At 50.9% G+C, this 15,837-nt stretch overlaps 7 protein-coding genes across 7 annotated transcripts; 3 read left to right on the forward strand and 4 right to left on the reverse strand.

Annotated features, from left to right (window-relative positions):
- Window positions 1-1,389, reverse strand: K452DRAFT_232154 (uncharacterized protein; the record flags this gene model as incomplete). Its single annotated transcript, XM_033537210.1, has 1 exon — window positions 1-1,389. One exon carries the CDS (start codon window positions 1,387-1,389, stop codon window positions 1-3), a length of 1,389 nt encoding a protein of 462 aa, XP_033395193.1.
- Window positions 1,390-1,936: 547 nt separating this feature from the next.
- K452DRAFT_61114 (uncharacterized protein) lies at window positions 1,937-3,807 on the forward strand. The gene is made up of 5 exons (XM_033546906.1): window positions 1,937-2,267; window positions 2,321-2,357; window positions 2,425-2,492; window positions 2,550-2,941; window positions 2,997-3,807. Exons 1-5 carry the CDS (start codon window positions 2,064-2,066, stop codon window positions 3,472-3,474), a joined length of 1,179 nt encoding a protein of 392 aa, XP_033395194.1. The 5' UTR covers window positions 1,937-2,063; the 3' UTR covers window positions 3,475-3,807.
- Window positions 3,808-5,648: 1,841 nt separating this feature from the next.
- Window positions 5,649-6,590, forward strand: K452DRAFT_360286 (uncharacterized protein). Its single transcript, XM_033546330.1, has 2 exons — window positions 5,649-5,896; window positions 5,956-6,590. Exons 1-2 carry the CDS (start codon window positions 5,665-5,667, stop codon window positions 6,528-6,530), a joined length of 807 nt encoding a protein of 268 aa, XP_033395195.1. The 5' UTR covers window positions 5,649-5,664; the 3' UTR covers window positions 6,531-6,590.
- A 483-nt stretch (window positions 6,591-7,073) lies between these two features.
- Window positions 7,074-8,136, reverse strand: K452DRAFT_360287 (uncharacterized protein). Its single transcript, XM_033546331.1, has 2 exons — window positions 7,757-8,136; window positions 7,074-7,703 (listed from the first exon to the last, which is right to left on the reverse strand). The coding sequence occupies exons 1-2, from the start codon at window positions 7,962-7,964 to the stop codon at window positions 7,120-7,122; spliced, it is 792 nt and encodes a 263-aa protein (XP_033395196.1). The 5' UTR covers window positions 7,965-8,136; the 3' UTR covers window positions 7,074-7,119.
- Window positions 8,137-8,308: 172 nt separating this feature from the next.
- On the forward strand, window positions 8,309-10,420 carry K452DRAFT_289500 (glycosyltransferase family 90 protein). Its single transcript, XM_033540837.1, has one exon. The coding sequence runs from the start codon at window positions 8,316-8,318 to the stop codon at window positions 10,128-10,130; it is 1,815 nt and encodes a 604-aa protein (XP_033395197.1). The 5' UTR covers window positions 8,309-8,315; the 3' UTR covers window positions 10,131-10,420.
- Window positions 10,421-11,729: 1,309 nt separating this feature from the next.
- On the reverse strand, window positions 11,730-12,515 carry K452DRAFT_232035 (uncharacterized protein; the record flags this gene model as incomplete). The annotated part of the gene is made up of 1 exon (XM_033537203.1): window positions 11,730-12,515. A coding segment is annotated over one exon (786 nt), but the record flags the coding sequence as incomplete, so codon positions are not given.
- Window positions 12,516-14,232: 1,717 nt separating this feature from the next.
- K452DRAFT_310449 (uncharacterized protein) lies at window positions 14,233-15,735 on the reverse strand (the record flags this gene model as incomplete). Its single annotated transcript, XM_033543336.1, has 5 exons — window positions 14,233-14,326; window positions 14,359-14,407; window positions 14,468-15,369; window positions 15,430-15,571; window positions 15,636-15,735. The coding sequence occupies 5 exons, from the start codon at window positions 15,733-15,735 to the stop codon at window positions 14,233-14,235; spliced, it is 1,287 nt and encodes a 428-aa protein (XP_033395199.1).
- Window positions 15,736-15,837: the final 102 nt, after the last annotated feature.

Below are 15,837 nucleotides of genomic sequence, written 5' to 3' on the forward strand. Positions count from 1 at the left end.
CTACTCCCTGATCTCGGCGTACTTCCGCCACAGCGGGTCTTGGCAGAGCCTTTCAAAGTTCTGCTTCTCCACACCAACATACATCTCGAGACCGCCATCCTTGTGCTCGGGGAATACAATCTGTGCGCCGTTGCACATGCCTGCTTGCGGCAACCTCATCGAGCGCATCTGGTTGCCCAACGCGCTACCCCACTGCAGGTCGTACAGCGTGAAGTTCCTCCACGTCGTGTAGAGGATGTTGGGGCCGGGCATGTCCAGGAAAACCGTCGGCGCCAAGCCGTATATGTTCTCGGTGTTCTCGATCAGCGCCGTCAGACTGTCCAGGTAGTCCTTGTCCGAGCGGGTGATGGAACGGCGGACTTCGCGCGCCGTCTCGGCCAGCGTCGCCTCCGTCAGCAGCCTCTTGAGGTCCATCCTCGCGTCAGCGAAGCCCACAAAGTTGCCGATCGTTTGCTTGTGCATGGGCGCATGGGCGCGGCGGCGAGTGTCAGTCGCAACGGTAAATAGCGCCTGCTGCGCCTCTCCGTTCAGCGACTCGACGGGCATCTGCGCGTTCATGACGGTCCGCCACACGAGGCCGGCAACGGCGTCATTGGTCGAAATCCACTCGCCCGAATTCTCGTCCGTCGAGTCCTTCTTCAGCGCCGCCATCGACTCTGGCGAGAAATAAAACACCTGGCCCTTGATGGTGTTGCGCTCGAGGAGCTTAGGGGGAGGACCCTCCGGGACGAAGGGCAGAGCCACGTACTCGGGGTGATCCTCGGGCTTGCCGGGCTTGCGCCCAGAGCTGCGCATGATTTTTGCGCGATCCTCATAGGGGATTTCGCAGGGATTGGTAATTTTGATTCCCTGCAGCCTGCGAACATCCTCGGCGAGGATCTCGGTGAATTTGTAGGCCGTGGTGCCGTCGGAGTAGGCGTGGAAGATGCACCAGTTCAGAATGAGGCCGCCGTTGATGAAGTTGGCCTGCATGAGGGTGACGGGCAGGCGGTCGCCGGCCTCGGGCCACTCGGAGCTACGGTAGCAGACATCGTCGGCTTCGAGGGCGGAGACGGGGAAGTTCTTGGCCTGCAGCTCGGCGAACGAGGGGAACAGACCCGGAGCGCGCAGATCCTTGGCCTTGAAGTCGTTGATCTCGTCGCCGTACTCGCGTAGCGTGAGCAGGCCCGTCTTGAGGTCGGGGACGGCCTCGCATCCCAGCAAAGGAGTGCGTTTCTTGGCGGCGATAAAGGCATCCCGCAGGAGTTGCTCCACCCGTGCCGCGTCGTAGTTCTCAGGGAGCTCGAAGAGGTAAAGGTAACGAATCCATCCCTTGGGCCCAATATGCTCGGTGGGAATGAGCGGCGCGGCCAGGGTCGGCTGGGAAATGGAACCAGGACGAGAGCCCATTTTGTGAAAGAGAGAGGGGTGTGATTGACGTGAAGCAGAAGAAGAAGAAGAAGGAAAAGAAAAAGAAGAGATTGAGTGGTGTACCGACCTACCGCCGCGTGGGCAGATATTTTATATAGTGAAGGAGAGAAAAAAAAAAAAAGAGAAGGCAGCAATTCGGGCTGAACATAGGGGTCCGGGCAGTCATCTGGATCGGTGCAAGCTGACGCCGCAAAAGTCAGCGCCGAGATTTGTGGTGAAGCCAAAAGGAGCAACGAGGAGAGGGACGAGGCTAGAATGCAGCAAACGCGTAGACGGCAAGTGGGGCTGGGCTGGTGATCCGCTGACAGGGCGCCCGACCGGCGGCGGCGTCGGCGGTCGGCTGCGTAATGCCGCGGCCCCGCCGCCCTGCAGTCCCTGCCCATCAGCAGCGCCATCCATCCTCTTTGATCCAGAACATGCTTGCCCGTTGCCCCCACCGCCGGCCGCCTTGCCACGCTTACCTCCAACTTCTTGCCATCTCCTTCAACAATGCGGCGGCCCCGAGATCGCCCGTTTCCACTTTCCGCCGCCATCGAGCCCCTACCAATTTCATGAATTTAGCAATGGCTGCGCTTCATCTTTATATTCAATCCCATGCCGATGCGCTCTTGCCTTGCGCCACGTTTTTGCTCTAGCTTTCTCGTGTCGCGACCATGGCCACCGACCCAGTCATCACCAAGATCTTTGGCCCTGCGCCTGACGGTCTCAACTTGAAGGAGAGCCGCCAGACCGAAGACAATGTCATCAGCATAGTCTTGATCATCGTCGCCGCAGTGTCGGTGACGCTGCGCATCATCGCCAGGAAGATGCAAGGTCTTTTCCTCAGGGCTGATGATTATGCCATGGTGGTTGGCTTGGTTTGTCAGCCTTATACCCTGCAGGCTTCTCCACTCGCTGACTTCAGCCGCAGTTCCTCGTCGCTGCCATGGTGGCCATGTCCATAGTCGGTAAGTAAATGCTCAACAAATGCCTATTTACGCTGCGAACGTGCATGCTGACCGCTTCGCTGCACAGCCGCAGGATATGGTGCCGGAAGACACATCTGGTCGGTCGACGTGGGAAATTTCATGAACGTCATGAAGGTATGTGGAGCCGTCTGGTTCGCAGTGTCGCGTGCACGTTTACTAACCTCACGACAGATAGTGTACTGCTTGCCCTTCATCTACGCCGCAAGCCAGACGGTCATTAAATTCGGCATCCTGTACTTCTACTACTGCATCTTCGGCCAAGCAAAGCCCGACAGCTCGTTCCGCATCATGTTCTTCACCGCCACGTTCCTTACCACAGTCTACCCCCTCATTCTCTGGATCACCATGGCCGTCGCCTGCCGCCCGGTACATTACTACTGGGACCAGTACATTGGCGGCACGGGCACGTGCATCGACACCAACGCCTTCTACCTGGCTCTGGGCGTCGTCAACATGATCAACGACATGATCATCCTGGCGGTGCCGCTGCCGCCCATCCTGCGCTTGAAGATGGACACGAAGAAGAAGCTCGCCGTCGTGGGCATCATGATGATGGGAGGCTTGTAAGCACACCACACGACCACAACCAAGCAGACGCCAACTAACGCAACCCCGCAGCGTCTGCGTCGCCAGCATCATCCGCATCTACTACCTAGCCAAACTCAACGAGGCCATCGACGCAACCTTCGCCATCGGCCCCGCCTTCGTCTGGACAACGGTCGAGCCCGCCGTCGGCATCGTCTCCGCCTGCCTGCCTACGTTCCGCCCGCTCTTCCGCAAAGCCAAAGCGCTGGGCAGCACGATCCCGCGCATCAGCATGCCGACCTACCCCTCGAGCAGCCAGCGCACGGCCTCGGAGCCGAAGACTTGGCACCGGCAGACGGAGATCGAGCTCGGTGAGGGCAGGGGGTACGACGACGACGAGGCAAGGCTCACTAGCAATGTTAGTGGCGGCGGCCACACGCAGATGTCGGCGCAGTCGGATGTCGAGGCTGGTGGGTGTGTTGGTGGGGGCGCGCCGCATGCTGCTGGCCGTGGGATTGTCGTGCAGAAGGAGTTTCGCGTTAGGGAGGAGCGCGATAGTGATTCTTTTTAGAGGGGGGGGGGGAGAAGCTGAAGGTGTTATGGTCAATGGTTAGGTCGGGAGTTGTGGCTTTGTTGTTTTTTGGGGGTTTGTGAGAAAAGTTTGTACAAGTATTGTGTTTTGGTGAGCGGGTTAAGGTTAGGGCAAGGGCACGGTTGGGGTGTTTTCTCTTTTTTATTGTTTTCTTTTGTTGTTTTTTGTTTTTTCTATATACCAGGAGCGATTAGATTCCATGCCATCATATCATCAAAAGAGTTGTTTTGTTTGTTTGTTTTTTTATTTACTAAGGATTGGTGGGTTTGCTTGTTTGCTTGTTTGCTTGCTTGTTTGCTCAGAAAGAAAGAAAGAAAGAAAGACAGAAAGGACTACAAGGATGAAATAGTAAAAGCCGCACGATTAAACGAAACATGAGACGAAACGGGGTAGGAGGTTGGTGCAGGGCTAGGTGCAGTAACTAATGCGGTGCGGGGAGTCGGAGCTTAAGGTTAAGCTTTCGTCTCGTCTAGTTTCAGGCGTTAACTTTTCAAAAGGAATCCTATTTCTGGGGAGTAAGGGATTTAGTTTAGGGATTTAGGGTTTCGGCTAGCTGGCTGGTGCGGAGGAGCTAGCTTAGATTAATTTTTAAGTTAGAGTAGAGAGTTTAGGTTTAGGTTATGTTGGTGGTGGGGGTTTAGGCTTTAGGCTTTGGGTTTTGGGAGGATGTGTTTGAGGGATAGATAGACTAGGTGGTTTAGTAATTGGGTGGTTAGGTAGTGCGGGTGTGGAGGTGGGGGTGGGGGTAGAGGGTGCCGAGTAGGTGAGTTGGGGATTTTAGTTTAGTATAGTATACTATAGACGTTGCAGATTTCGTAGGTTTAGGAATATTTAACAGCGAAGTAGCTTGCTGTTCGTGATTGCTTTGTAGTGTTGCTGCTAATAGGTGTTGGATTAATATTCACTGTACTAAATTAATAATAGGGGTTTGGGTTAGTGATGATTTTATAAGCTGTTAAAAGATAAGGGAGATTCCGCGTTTAGAATCTCGATAGTAGAGAGGATTGGTGAGGTTTACTACTATCTAGGTGTGTATATTGTCGAGTTATGCCGTGTAGGACTTATTTTTTCAAGTGATGTTTAACAGCGTTTGCTGTGCTTTCCAATACAAATGCATTTAAAACTACTTTTTAGGTTTACAGAATCACTGACAGGTCGACTGCCACTGGAGATATTCAGCTATACAAGGTGTAGGTGCGTCGGAGCAAAGCGGAGCCATTGCGAGTACAATATCATTGCCACAATGTCCAGATCTTTTATGAAACAACCAAACACGACTCAGAAGCCCAAGCATAGACGCCGAAATTCCCACCGACGCGCTTACGGCGTGTACAACAGGCGCATCGGGGCGGATCGAGGCTATAGTGGAGAGCAGAAAGTCGCTGCCTATACTTGTGGGGACAAGGAAGTAGGGCCCAGGGCCAGAAGCTCAGGCACAGCCATGGAAGTCTCGAATAGGCATGCGAGCGGGTGGGAATCCTTCAGGGCAATAACAAGGCTGTCGAGCCCTACAACAACCGCTTCTCGGCCCCCTAGTGCTTCCGCGTTCCCTGACCCCGTGTACCACGTAGGTACAAAATTGCTCGTTGTGGAGAAGTGAGGCTCAAGTTTAGAATTTGGACAAGCGTCACGTAGTTACGTATCCTACGTACTGCCGGACATGCCGAGATGAGGGTCCCCGGCTTCCGGGACGTTTGCCGTGCGGGGTCACTGGGATGCCTAATCAATTGCCCCATTAATCAAGCGCTTAGCATGCCAAAGCGGCACAGGCGGGTCGGGTCCGCCCGAGAAGCTTGTTGCCTGCAACATTACTTGTTGGCTCATGTCAGCAAACTATAAACAAGGTTGTCGGTGGAACACTTCTGTGACGACGACTTGTTACACCATATGTAAGAAGACGAAGAGATTGTCAAAGGCAAAGTGGGCCACGAGCAAAGAGCCGCATCTCCAGTGTTCTCAAAATAGGTTGTTTATCCGAATATGGGGACGATCTGCGTCTCACATTGCACAGTGCGCTGGAGTAGTGGAGCCCCGTTTATCACGTGTTAAGTGATATCAACGTCTGGCGCTTAATGTGGCACAGTATTCAGCGCAGTTCCACAATTTAAGTTTCCTTGTACCCAGGGACTCCCCTTCCATCGTTCACTCTCATACAGTCAAGAGGTCGAGATGAGGCTGAGTTCGCAATGTTTGCGCCGGTTATTTGCCGGACTAATCATCACCATCGGCTTGTTTAATCCGTGCTATGGCAAAGCCTCCGAGTGGAAAAATTCCGAATACTTTTTGTTTCCCGTCAAAGCCGACGATATTCCCACCGTACATGTTGGCGATACGGTCCATTTAAAGTGGGCTTCGCTCTATTCACAAGCCTACCTGCAGCAATACTGTAATGGCACTGCAGGTGAGTCTTCTACTACGAATCTCAAATCAGGACTCAGCTAATCAGTGATGCTTCTCCAGTGAACAAAGTCCCCGGTCTTGCCGGAGACGGAGAACATACATTCGTCGTTAATAGTACTTGGGTCAGTCCTTGCTACTGGCGTTATTATACCCAAGAATCCATATACAAATACGTGGAAAGCGGATACGTCTACGTTACCTCTTCACAAACCACTCCGGCTGTTACCTGGGAGCCCCAAAGCCTTGGTACCGCTTGTGGGATTCAGAGCGTCACTGCTGGGCCATCTGTAAACGCGGCCAGCACTTCGACTATCACCATAGGACCAACATCGGGGGCCGAAGAGACCTCATCGGACACGGAGTGCACAGGAAAGGAAGCAAAGAAGATTACAAGTGGTGCAGGGGTGGGGATTGGCTTCGTTGTGGGATCAGCTATCGCTGGACTTACGGCCGGCTTTTGGACTATCTGGCAGAGGCAGCACCTCAAGAAATCCACCCCGGAGGTTGAAAAACCACATGAAGCTGACGGGGTTCCCCATCAGCCAGCTTGGGAGCTGCCAAGTGAATCACGTCCCGTGGAGCTTATGACCATGAGGAGATTTGCGGAACTACCATCCACTCCTAAACCACGGTAGAGCTACCGCGATACTCATACTATATAATTAATTGAGCGGCAAGATTGTTCCTGCATGGCTCCAAAAGACGTTGTCGTCGCTGTTTTCTGACAACAGCACGTCATACTACGTACATAGAGAGCTGAGTGAAAGGACTTGCAAACTGATGCCTTAGAGCATGTACGGATTGTCCGCAACGGCTAGATCTGCGCTTATGCATTCCACTTTTGCTACCCGAGATTAGAGAGATGCGGCGATAACCTCAGATCCCACCCCAATCGGGTAACCAGCACCGAGGGACTATACTGAAAAATATATATGTACCCGCAAGCACGTGCGCGCTGAGAGAGGAGCGCGCTTACAGATAGTTGTGATTGGTGCCAGCTATTAAGGAAGTGGGCCAAGTAAAAGTGGGAATGTGCGTGATGGAAGCACGTCCACACGTCAGCGCTTGTGTATCTAAAAATTATACCCTGCAAAAGCACCTGCTGGAGCCTTCTGACCGCAAGTGCTGGTAAAGGATAATGTCTACCCGGCACGATCAAAAGAGCCTTCTCTATACTTGTCCAATTATTTGCGTAGTAAAGTCTAATTTTTTTAAACTAAATCCCTATTGCACTGGCTGAGAGTGCAGCTCTGGGATATTGTATTTAGGATTATAAGGCTGGGGATTAAACTGTTGGGGATAATACTGCTGGGGATAATAAGCCCCAGCAACTGCTGGATAATAAACACCGCCTGTAGGGATAGACGCCTTCTCTTGGCGTTTCTTATGTAGCCGCCTGTGCATCATGAGTGTAAGTGTACCCACCAATGCGCCAGCGGCTACTCCAGCAACTATGCCAACTCCGATGCTTGCGCCGGTTCCCATCTCGTGGCTGTTGTCATTGTTGGAAGTGCTATTGCTACAGCCCGAAGTTGCTGTAACGGTCGCGATGGCAACGGGCGAGGAAGCGCCGGTAGATTGGCCAGAAGCTGAAATGGTTTGGACACCACATGATGGCGTGGCCAACGACGAAGGGATCCAGGTCACGGCGGGTGTAGCTTTGGCGTTGGTAACGTCGATTTGGCCGCTGTCGAAGTAGTGTTTTTCGTCGCCTCTCTTGACAAGTTGCCAGTGGCATGGAGAAGTCCAGGTAGAATTCACTGTCAGAACAATGTTTCCGCTGCCTGGTTGGTCTTCGTAACTGTCGGCTGTTCCAATGTTAGCCTTGTGAAACGTCGAATGAAAGAGGGTGCAATCTTACCTTGACCATCCGCGCAGCCTAGGTACAGATTAATTCGGTCATATTGAGAAAGCCATGTCACATTGACAATGTCGCCACTATGGACGATAGGGACTTCATCAGATCGTAAGGGAAACAGGAAAAAGTCGGTGTTGCTCAGTTCTGACCGGCAGAGGAGGACATGGAAAGCAGACAGAAACAGGAGAATGGGTATCATGGAACTCGCCATGGCGGGCCGAGCAACGTCGCAGACAAGGAAATGGAAAGACAAGAGGTTGAGTGAGAGCTGAAGCTGCAGCCCACATATACCCAGCCATGATGTGCGTGCTGTGCCGCGCAGCTGCCAGCGACAGGGCCGCGCTGCAACGGCGGCTAGCGTGCAGCCGACGTGTAATGTACTGATCACAACAAGGATGTTTTGTAACTTGTTTGCGACAAAAAGTCAGGTGTAGCCCTGGGGTTTCGCTTGACGAATAATGATAATCGGTGGACTGTGCCGCACGCGCGGCACTTTTTACACATTTAGCCCCGGCTGCTCCCGGCCCAACGGCCGTCTTCCCTCGACTTCCGTCTCGTCGTCATGCTGTACCCCAACGCCACCATCTCACTAACACCAGCCCATCGGCGCTGGCTAGTGGGCTGCGTAGCCTCGCTCATCGCCGGATGGCTCCTGTTGCATCTGATCTTCCCCGACCGCACTTACTGGCCGTATGCTCAAAGCCCCAATCTCAAGCCCGACGAACACCCCATCAGTTATCTCATCGACCGAGCCGCTTCCGACTTTAATCGCCTGCTTGGCTCACGTTCCACAAACCTAAAAGATGCCGCCGCGCGATATCGCGCGCGACGCGGGAGACACCCGCCACCCGGTTTCGATGCTTGGTTCAAGTTCGCGGCCGATCGCGACGCTATCATCGTCGAGGAATTCTTCGACCAGATCTACCACGATCTAGAGCCATTCTGGAGCATTCCGGCGCGCGATATTCGAATCACCACCGCTGCGCCATCGGATGATCCCACATTGAAAATAAGAGATGGCGTTGCTACCGCATGGGTTGCTCGACGGGGACCAACCGCTTGGCGCGCCGACACCTGGTCGGATCTCGTGAACAGCATCACTGAGTCTGAAGACGTCCCTGACGTAAACATGCCCCTGAACACTATGGACGAGTCTCGCCTTCTCGTTCCCTGGGAAGACGTCAACCGCATGATGAAGGCGGCCTCGACGGAGCATCACATACCCCTTGACCTCGTAGACGTCATCGACCACTTCCAAAATGCAACTTCTGTAGACGTTGATGAGTTCCCCAAGATTGAATGGTCCAGGGATGCATCCCGTATTTGGAGACTATATCGAGCCACTTGTGGCCCCGACTCTCCAGCACGCCAAGTACCTGAAAGTCAGGAGCTTTCTCCGGATGCAACAGAATACTTCCCTTCTGAATGGCCGAGAGAATCTTACCAAGGTTACGTCGCAAACTGGACTACCGCCTCTAACCCATGCACTCATGCTGGTTTGCGCGGCCTCCACGGGACATTTGTCCAGCCAGTGTCTGTCAGAATCTCAAAGAATCTGGTGCCGCTTTTCGCAGGGTCCAAAACGAGTAGACACAACGAAGTCATTATTCCCGCAGCGATGTACTGGGCCAACCAAGAGAGATATTCTGGTGGCGATGAGCACGGGATGCCTTGGGAAAGTAAAACGGACGGGCTCACATGGCGTGGAGTAGCCTCAGGCGGCCATAGCGACGAGAGCCAATGGACTCACTTCCATCGGCATCGATTTGTCTCCATGACCAATGCGTCAACAGTTGCAGATGCCGAGACCCACGACGGCAAGTCCTTGACGTTCAGGTTGCCTTCTCCTGAGTTGTATTCCATCATGGGCAAAGAAAAGGTGAGCGAGTGGATCGGCTCATGGACGGATACCGGGTTCATTGACCTTCTCTGCGCCGCGCCGGAAACCAACCCGTTCTGTCCTTACCTCGATCCGTACTTCAAACCTGTGGAAAAGGTACCAATGCAAGACCAGTACCGGTATAAGTTCCTCCCGGACATCGATGGGAATTCGTACAGCGGACGCTACCGTGCTTTCCTACTGTCTACTTCTCTGCCTATCAAAGCCTCCATCTATCGGGAGTGGCACGATTTCCGCCTTTTCCCCTGGCTGCACTTTGTGCCCATGGACAACACCTTCATCGATTTCTACGGCATCCTGGATTACTTTTTACAACGAGATCACGCCGCAAAGCATATTGCTACGAATGGCCAAGAGTGGGCTCAGCAGGTGTTACGGAAAGAAGACATGCAGATATACATGTACCGCTTGATTCTCGAATGGGCGAGGATATGTAGCGATGACCGGCAACGTATAGGTTTTGTGAAGGATCTGTGAGCAGGTCTCCTGGTCTTCCTTCTTTCTTTTTTCTTTCATGTTTAACTCCGGTGGCTCTCTGAGATTTTGCGTATTTATCGTTGCATCGTTGCCATACAACTGTGTCCATATTTTTGTATTTTTCTCATTATTTATCTTTTTAGTTACGTTTCTTTCTTTGGTCCATCAAAATCTCGAGGAAATACTGTGGTCTACCGGACAAGAGTATAACGACGTCGTATTAGATATCAACTGCATTGCGATAGGAATTCATGCGTGTTCAAACGAGAGCGTTACGAGAAGGTGAAGGCCTGAAGATGTTAGAACCAAGGGGTGCACAAGAGCTGCCTGGTAATTATAAACATTGGTACGTCGTCTTGTCCCATGGTATTGTGTATTGGCCTAATGTTTAGCCTACAATTCTATGTGTGTAGTTGCGGTCGCTGCAGATGCTGTGGGAATCGCGGATCTACGGCAGGCTCGTAGGGGTCAGGAATTGTACAACCCAGCAATACCTCAACCCACAAATCTTACACGGAGGTAGAAAGGTACAGGGGTAGACGAGAAGACAAAGAGAATAATTGGAAAACTATTATCAATATAGTCTAAAGTTTCAGTGTCGGTATGCACGAGCTCCTCTGTCGGTTGAAAAGTAAATATCAGTGAGATAAAGGATGGAGAACGAAGTGTTTAGAGCCCTTTCAGTTAACTTCAACTATAAGAAGCTTTCTCCCCTCTGATAATATCAAGACCGGCGAGGAGTAACGCACGCGCCATATACCACAATTCGATTGCTTGACCCTACGCCAGGAAAAACATTTCTCGATCTCCATCTCCCTTCCAATGACCATGCTGTGTGCTCCAAGAGTGCTCGAAGTAACCAACGCGAGATAAGATCTTGCGCATGCCCCCTTTCGCCTGTATCTTGCACTTGCACTCTGTCAAAACAATTCCAGCCGCATACCATCGGTTGTCCCACGCCCTTTCCCAACGCGCAATAGTCAAACAAAAGACGTTCTTATCCGTTTCGTCAATGAAGTCAACGGTATCAGGAAAGAACCATTCCAATCCTGAAAACAAGCCTTCCTCGTCCTCTTTTACTTCATCATCCGGCCACGGATATTCCCACTGCAACCTCTCTGCAGGCTGGTCATCAGGTTTCGTCGCTTTCACGAGCCTCACGCTCCTAAGTGGGCCTTCTAGGATCAACAGCGCAGCGTGGCTCGCGAACAAGTCCCGTTGCGGCATCGCTCCGATGAACTTTGTCCGGAACTCGAGCGACTTAAGGGATGTATCGCATTCGGGAGATAGCCCCTTCACCCGTAAACTCCCATCGCGAAATCTGCATTCTTTGTACCCGACAGGCTTCTTTCCCGTATCGTGCACCAAAACAAAGTTGGAACGGCTCGTATCGCTCCAACTTGCGGCGTGGTTGATATGACGCGTGTGGAAGCTAATGCAGTAGTCCACTGTGTAGTCGACTGTTGCCCAGCTAAATGTTGGAAGTCGGCATTGGCTTACTTGTTTTCCATCTTTTTCTGTGTAGTGAAAAACACGAGTGGTGTAGCTTGGGTTGGTCGACATCCAGAGTAGTTGAGAAAGCAGCATTGCTTGGTCTTGTGAACCGAGCCAGATGCCGTAGAAGTACTCGAAGCCTGTGGATTTGTGTATAGTTTGAGCAATGCCGGCGATGGCCACAAGCCTGTCTTCTTGTCGTGTAAAAGCCAATTTGCTGTAGTTGTGTACGAGTTCATACCACGCGACTAGGAAGACTTTTCGGTCTTTGTCAGTGACCAGGGGCTGCAGGAGCGGTGTTGTGGCCTGCCTAAACATGTCCTTGAGCTTCACATCTGTCGAGCTCATGAGGCGCAGCGGAAAAGCTCCAGGATGTTCCTCATGGGCCAGTGAATAGCCACATTCCCAGTAGATGCCAGTTGAAGAAAATCCTAGGGTCCTTGGGCTTAGCAAGCGCTCCTGAAAGACCCAACCACGCGTATGGAGGTGGTGATTCCTGGTCGCTCCGGAACCGCCACATTCTGGCACCATAAATGGACGGCCACTATTGTCGGAGAAAACAAGTGTGCAGTGACCAAGGTTGTTGCGTGCTGAGAAGCAACCTCCATGGTCGCTATCAGAGGATAATGCCGCAATGGTACAGATCGAATTGCCGTATACTCTTGCCATCTGAGATGCTTCCGTTGCCCAATCATCACCGTCCTGGACGATGCATAGTGAATCGATCCAGATGAATCTTTGCTTCAGTCTTCGACATATCATAATTGCATCCTGGAATGTTTCCGGCAATCTTGCAATCTCAAATCCTTTCGTGAGTTGGTTTAGGTTTGAACGGAACAGCTGAAATGAGTTTTGCATGCCCCAACAGTGGCTCAACGCAAGATAACCCATACCTTTATCTGCTGCGGATGTGACGTATAAGTAGGGATCCTGAGATCCATCAGGATCACCCACATCAATAACCCTTGTTGGTGGGGAAGATTCGGGGCTATTTGATGAGCAACAGTGAATGTTTTGGCACTGTGACAGCCAGAATTACGCAAGTTCAATTGTCTGTGCCGAATCAGTGAATCTCGTACTTTTAGCATGGCTCTTTGGATGCTCTTGTTGAGTAAGCCAATTTTCCGCCTCTTCCTTGGATTCGGCTAGTCTTAGAACCTTTACGGGGGCTTTGAACTCAGGCTCACTGCTGTTGCTTGGCCGGTAGAGACATATCTCGCCTTCACTATCGGCGGATGTTGAGGGCGCTTTGATCCGGATATAGAGGACAGTGGCGGCAGGGTCACTAGGCTGAGCATCGGCGTTGCGTCTAGGAGATTTTGGTTGCTTTAGTGAAAGCCATTCGAGACCATCCTCGAAATCCAGCGACGATTTGCTATGTGGCCGTGCAGTGTTTGTTTGTTCAAACTTAGGGAACATATTCTCATCGAAGATTCCACAGTCGCCTTTGGAATTCTTCCTCGCAACAGTGTTGACGACTTTTTGAAGTTTGTTTTGCACGTCTTTGTCTGTGTGTTGCAGAAAAAGAGCGCACATATGACATCCGCGAAGGATAGATACGGCCATTTCTTCTAGAGATTGGTAATGCTCCCAATGCTCGTATCGAAATGGTAATAATGTCCTTTCCGAGTTTTCTGTGGTTGAGCGTAATGCTGGCTCTTCTTTTCGATCACCTGTATACGTGATCCTGAATGATGTGAAGTTCAGTCCTTGAGATTCGCGGGCCCCTGAAGGCACCTTACTAATAGGAGTTCCTCCCCAAGCCGATGTATCGTTGATAAGTGCGGAACTTTTGATGATTGTGTTGCACAAATCGCACAGAGCCCCTGGAACTGTCCCTATATCGTTTCTCGTTGCCAACTGTTTCTCGCTTGACTTTGAATAGATGAGATCTCGATCGGTATCAGATGTGACCTCTATACCTTTGGCCGGGAGCTGAGATTCATGTTGATCTGGATACCAGCCACCTTCGTTTTTGTGTTCCGAATTTGCTAGGTCGAGTTTGAGGGGCAACTGGCCGGTCCCTAATAGAGGATGCAGTACTAGCCACGAACGATTTCCGTTTTTGTTTTCCGAAAAATATTGGACGGCAGAAAACTGAGATGTGAGAGAAGATGGTATACAAAAATTCCGGGCCTTGGCTCCAGGAGCAGCCTGGTGGATTGCTGAGCGGTGTATCCGATCCATGCTCGATATTTTGAATTCGGGAACGGCACTGATATATCCCATTCTAAGGCATTTCACGCTGCCACATGATGTGATAAATGTCACATAGATTTGTGAAGCTGGGCGCGAGGAATTGGACGTCGCTTGTCCTCCTAAATTACTACTACCTATGGGGGTATATATGCTGCTATCTAAAAGAACACGTTTTCTCTTTAAGATCCTTATTCCCTTGCAGTGGATAAACGTGTGGTGTAAGGGGTAAGGCTGTAGTGTAACAACTGACTGTAATAAGGCTGAAAAACCGAGAGTTATCGGAGTGATCCTGGCTGACAAGATTCTATCGCCCGTCAGAGTGACACTGGGGGTTGAGTTTTGGCGGATATCCTTGAGAACAACCCTAGTTGTACAGAGTGGCGGCGTAATTCTTGATTCTTGGAGGTCATCAGCTCTGTACGAGGAGCATCTGACGAACAAAATCTGGTTTCCTTGATTGGGAGAGGCTGAAAAACCATGTCTGTCTTCTTGGGTATTTGGATCTGCATAGTTGGTGCCGATCGAAACAACAAACAGAAACTGGTGATCTCCGGAGATGTTGGTGTGAATTCGCGTAATATTTGCTGCAAGATAGGTCAGTCATGCAGTCAAGACTGGTTACATATAATCAAAGACAAACTTACAACTTGGGTCAAGGGGCTCGATTGCGCAAATGGCGCCACTACCACCGTCAACGCCAATGTCTAGAACATGACATGCGTCTAGGAACCAAAATATTCGTTTTAGGTTTTTCCTAACCATGGGTTCATGCTTGACGGTAGTAGTCAGTCTATCGAGGAATAGACTCTGCTCAAACGCTGGCAGCTGACCAGTATCAACAACAGACAAACTGTGAGTGTTTCTCCAGGAGAGTGGTTTCCGCTGTTTCTCTCGTGATTCCAGTTTATGGTCCTTGTTATTACACCATTGGCCTTTGTGGAGACAAGAGACGCAGACGTTGTAGCGGCTGGGTTGGCAAGCTGTACAGAAGTAGCATTCCGATCCGTTACGCATCAGGGCGCAACCGTCGCAGAGTACGAAAGACACTTGCCTTCCTTCACGTGCAGTAAAACCAGATGTAGATGCAGTTCCCAAATCATCGGATCTTCTTGGTGGCGATTTGAGATAAGCAAAGAAGTCCTCAGGGGCGTCTTTATCTTTCGGCTGTACCGGACCATCTTCCATGTCAAGAGTTTGAGTATTTGCCATCAAGACTAAACCATCAACCGAGGTGATGGTTGGTTCTAATGGCATAAACTCGCAATGATCCAACACTGTTTGTATCGACATGTAGCTGTTTTCATACGTGAAGCGGTAAAGGCTGCCTTCAATGAGTCCATACTCTAATTTGTCCGAAAATGAGATGTCGGGTTTGACTCCTTCAATCTGGCGTTTCTGCACTGTCGCATCGTCGGAAGTTTCTGGACTGCCGAGCTGTGCGTTCCATAGTCGTTGGTTCAATTTGCCAATACTCGTAAGAGTAGGCTCTCCCGAAGACAGTGACCATAAGTCAAATCTTAACTGCGTGGGCGTCGTGGATGACAAACTGCAGAATTCATGTTCATGTCAACGACACGAAGTCAGAAAATTTAAGGTAGTCACTTACAAATTGTTGTTTTCCTTGACTACCATCACGGACTTCCCATCTCTGCTCAAAGCATAGTTAAGTAGGAGTTCAGGCTCAGTCGACACTGTATAAGCCTGAACAGTGTTTGAAAGACCCTCTTCGAAACTTTCGTCGACAAGAGCTAAATGTGTAAGTTAGAAGGTGTTGGTAGAAATCAAATTATGCATTAAGTGGGGTAGCCATACCTGCTGATTTTTTCATTTTTGGAAGCCGCTTTTGCTGAATGTTGGATATTGCGGTCCCAATGGAAGCAGAAACATTTAAAAATCGACGGGTGGCGGTCATATCTTTAAGTCAGTATGCCGCCAATGATCTTAATAAACATAACGCCTGCAATTTGTTGAATAGAAGATGCTGACGCCCGCTACTCCTTGTTTTTACAAGGGT

Source organism: Aplosporella prunicola, assembly GCF_010093885.1.
Source record: "Aplosporella prunicola CBS 121167 unplaced genomic scaffold K452scaffold_19, whole genome shotgun sequence".
NCBI classification, from domain to species: domain Eukaryota; kingdom Fungi; phylum Ascomycota; class Dothideomycetes; order Botryosphaeriales; family Aplosporellaceae; genus Aplosporella; species Aplosporella prunicola.

Coding starts and splice junctions, on each gene's coding strand:
- K452DRAFT_360287 (XM_033546331.1), bottom strand. CDS start 7,964: ATGGCGAGTTCCATGATACCCATTCTCCTGTTTCTGTCTGCTTTCCAT. Junction 7,704..7,756: donor AGGCTGCGCGGATGGTCAAG/GTAAGATTGCAC, acceptor ACATTGGAACAG/CCGACAGTTACGAAGACCAA.
- K452DRAFT_289500 (XM_033540837.1), top strand. CDS start 8,316: ATGCTGTACCCCAACGCCACCATCTCACTAACACCAGCCCATCGGCGC.
- K452DRAFT_360286 (XM_033546330.1), top strand. CDS start 5,665: ATGAGGCTGAGTTCGCAATGTTTGCGCCGGTTATTTGCCGGACTAATC. Junction 5,897..5,955: donor ATACTGTAATGGCACTGCAG/GTGAGTCTTCTA, acceptor ATGCTTCTCCAG/TGAACAAAGTCCCCGGTCTT.
- K452DRAFT_61114 (XM_033546906.1), top strand. CDS start 2,064: ATGGCCACCGACCCAGTCATCACCAAGATCTTTGGCCCTGCGCCTGAC. Junction 2,358..2,424: donor GGTGGCCATGTCCATAGTCG/GTAAGTAAATGC, acceptor TTCGCTGCACAG/CCGCAGGATATGGTGCCGGA. Junction 2,493..2,549: donor ATTTCATGAACGTCATGAAG/GTATGTGGAGCC, acceptor ACCTCACGACAG/ATAGTGTACTGCTTGCCCTT.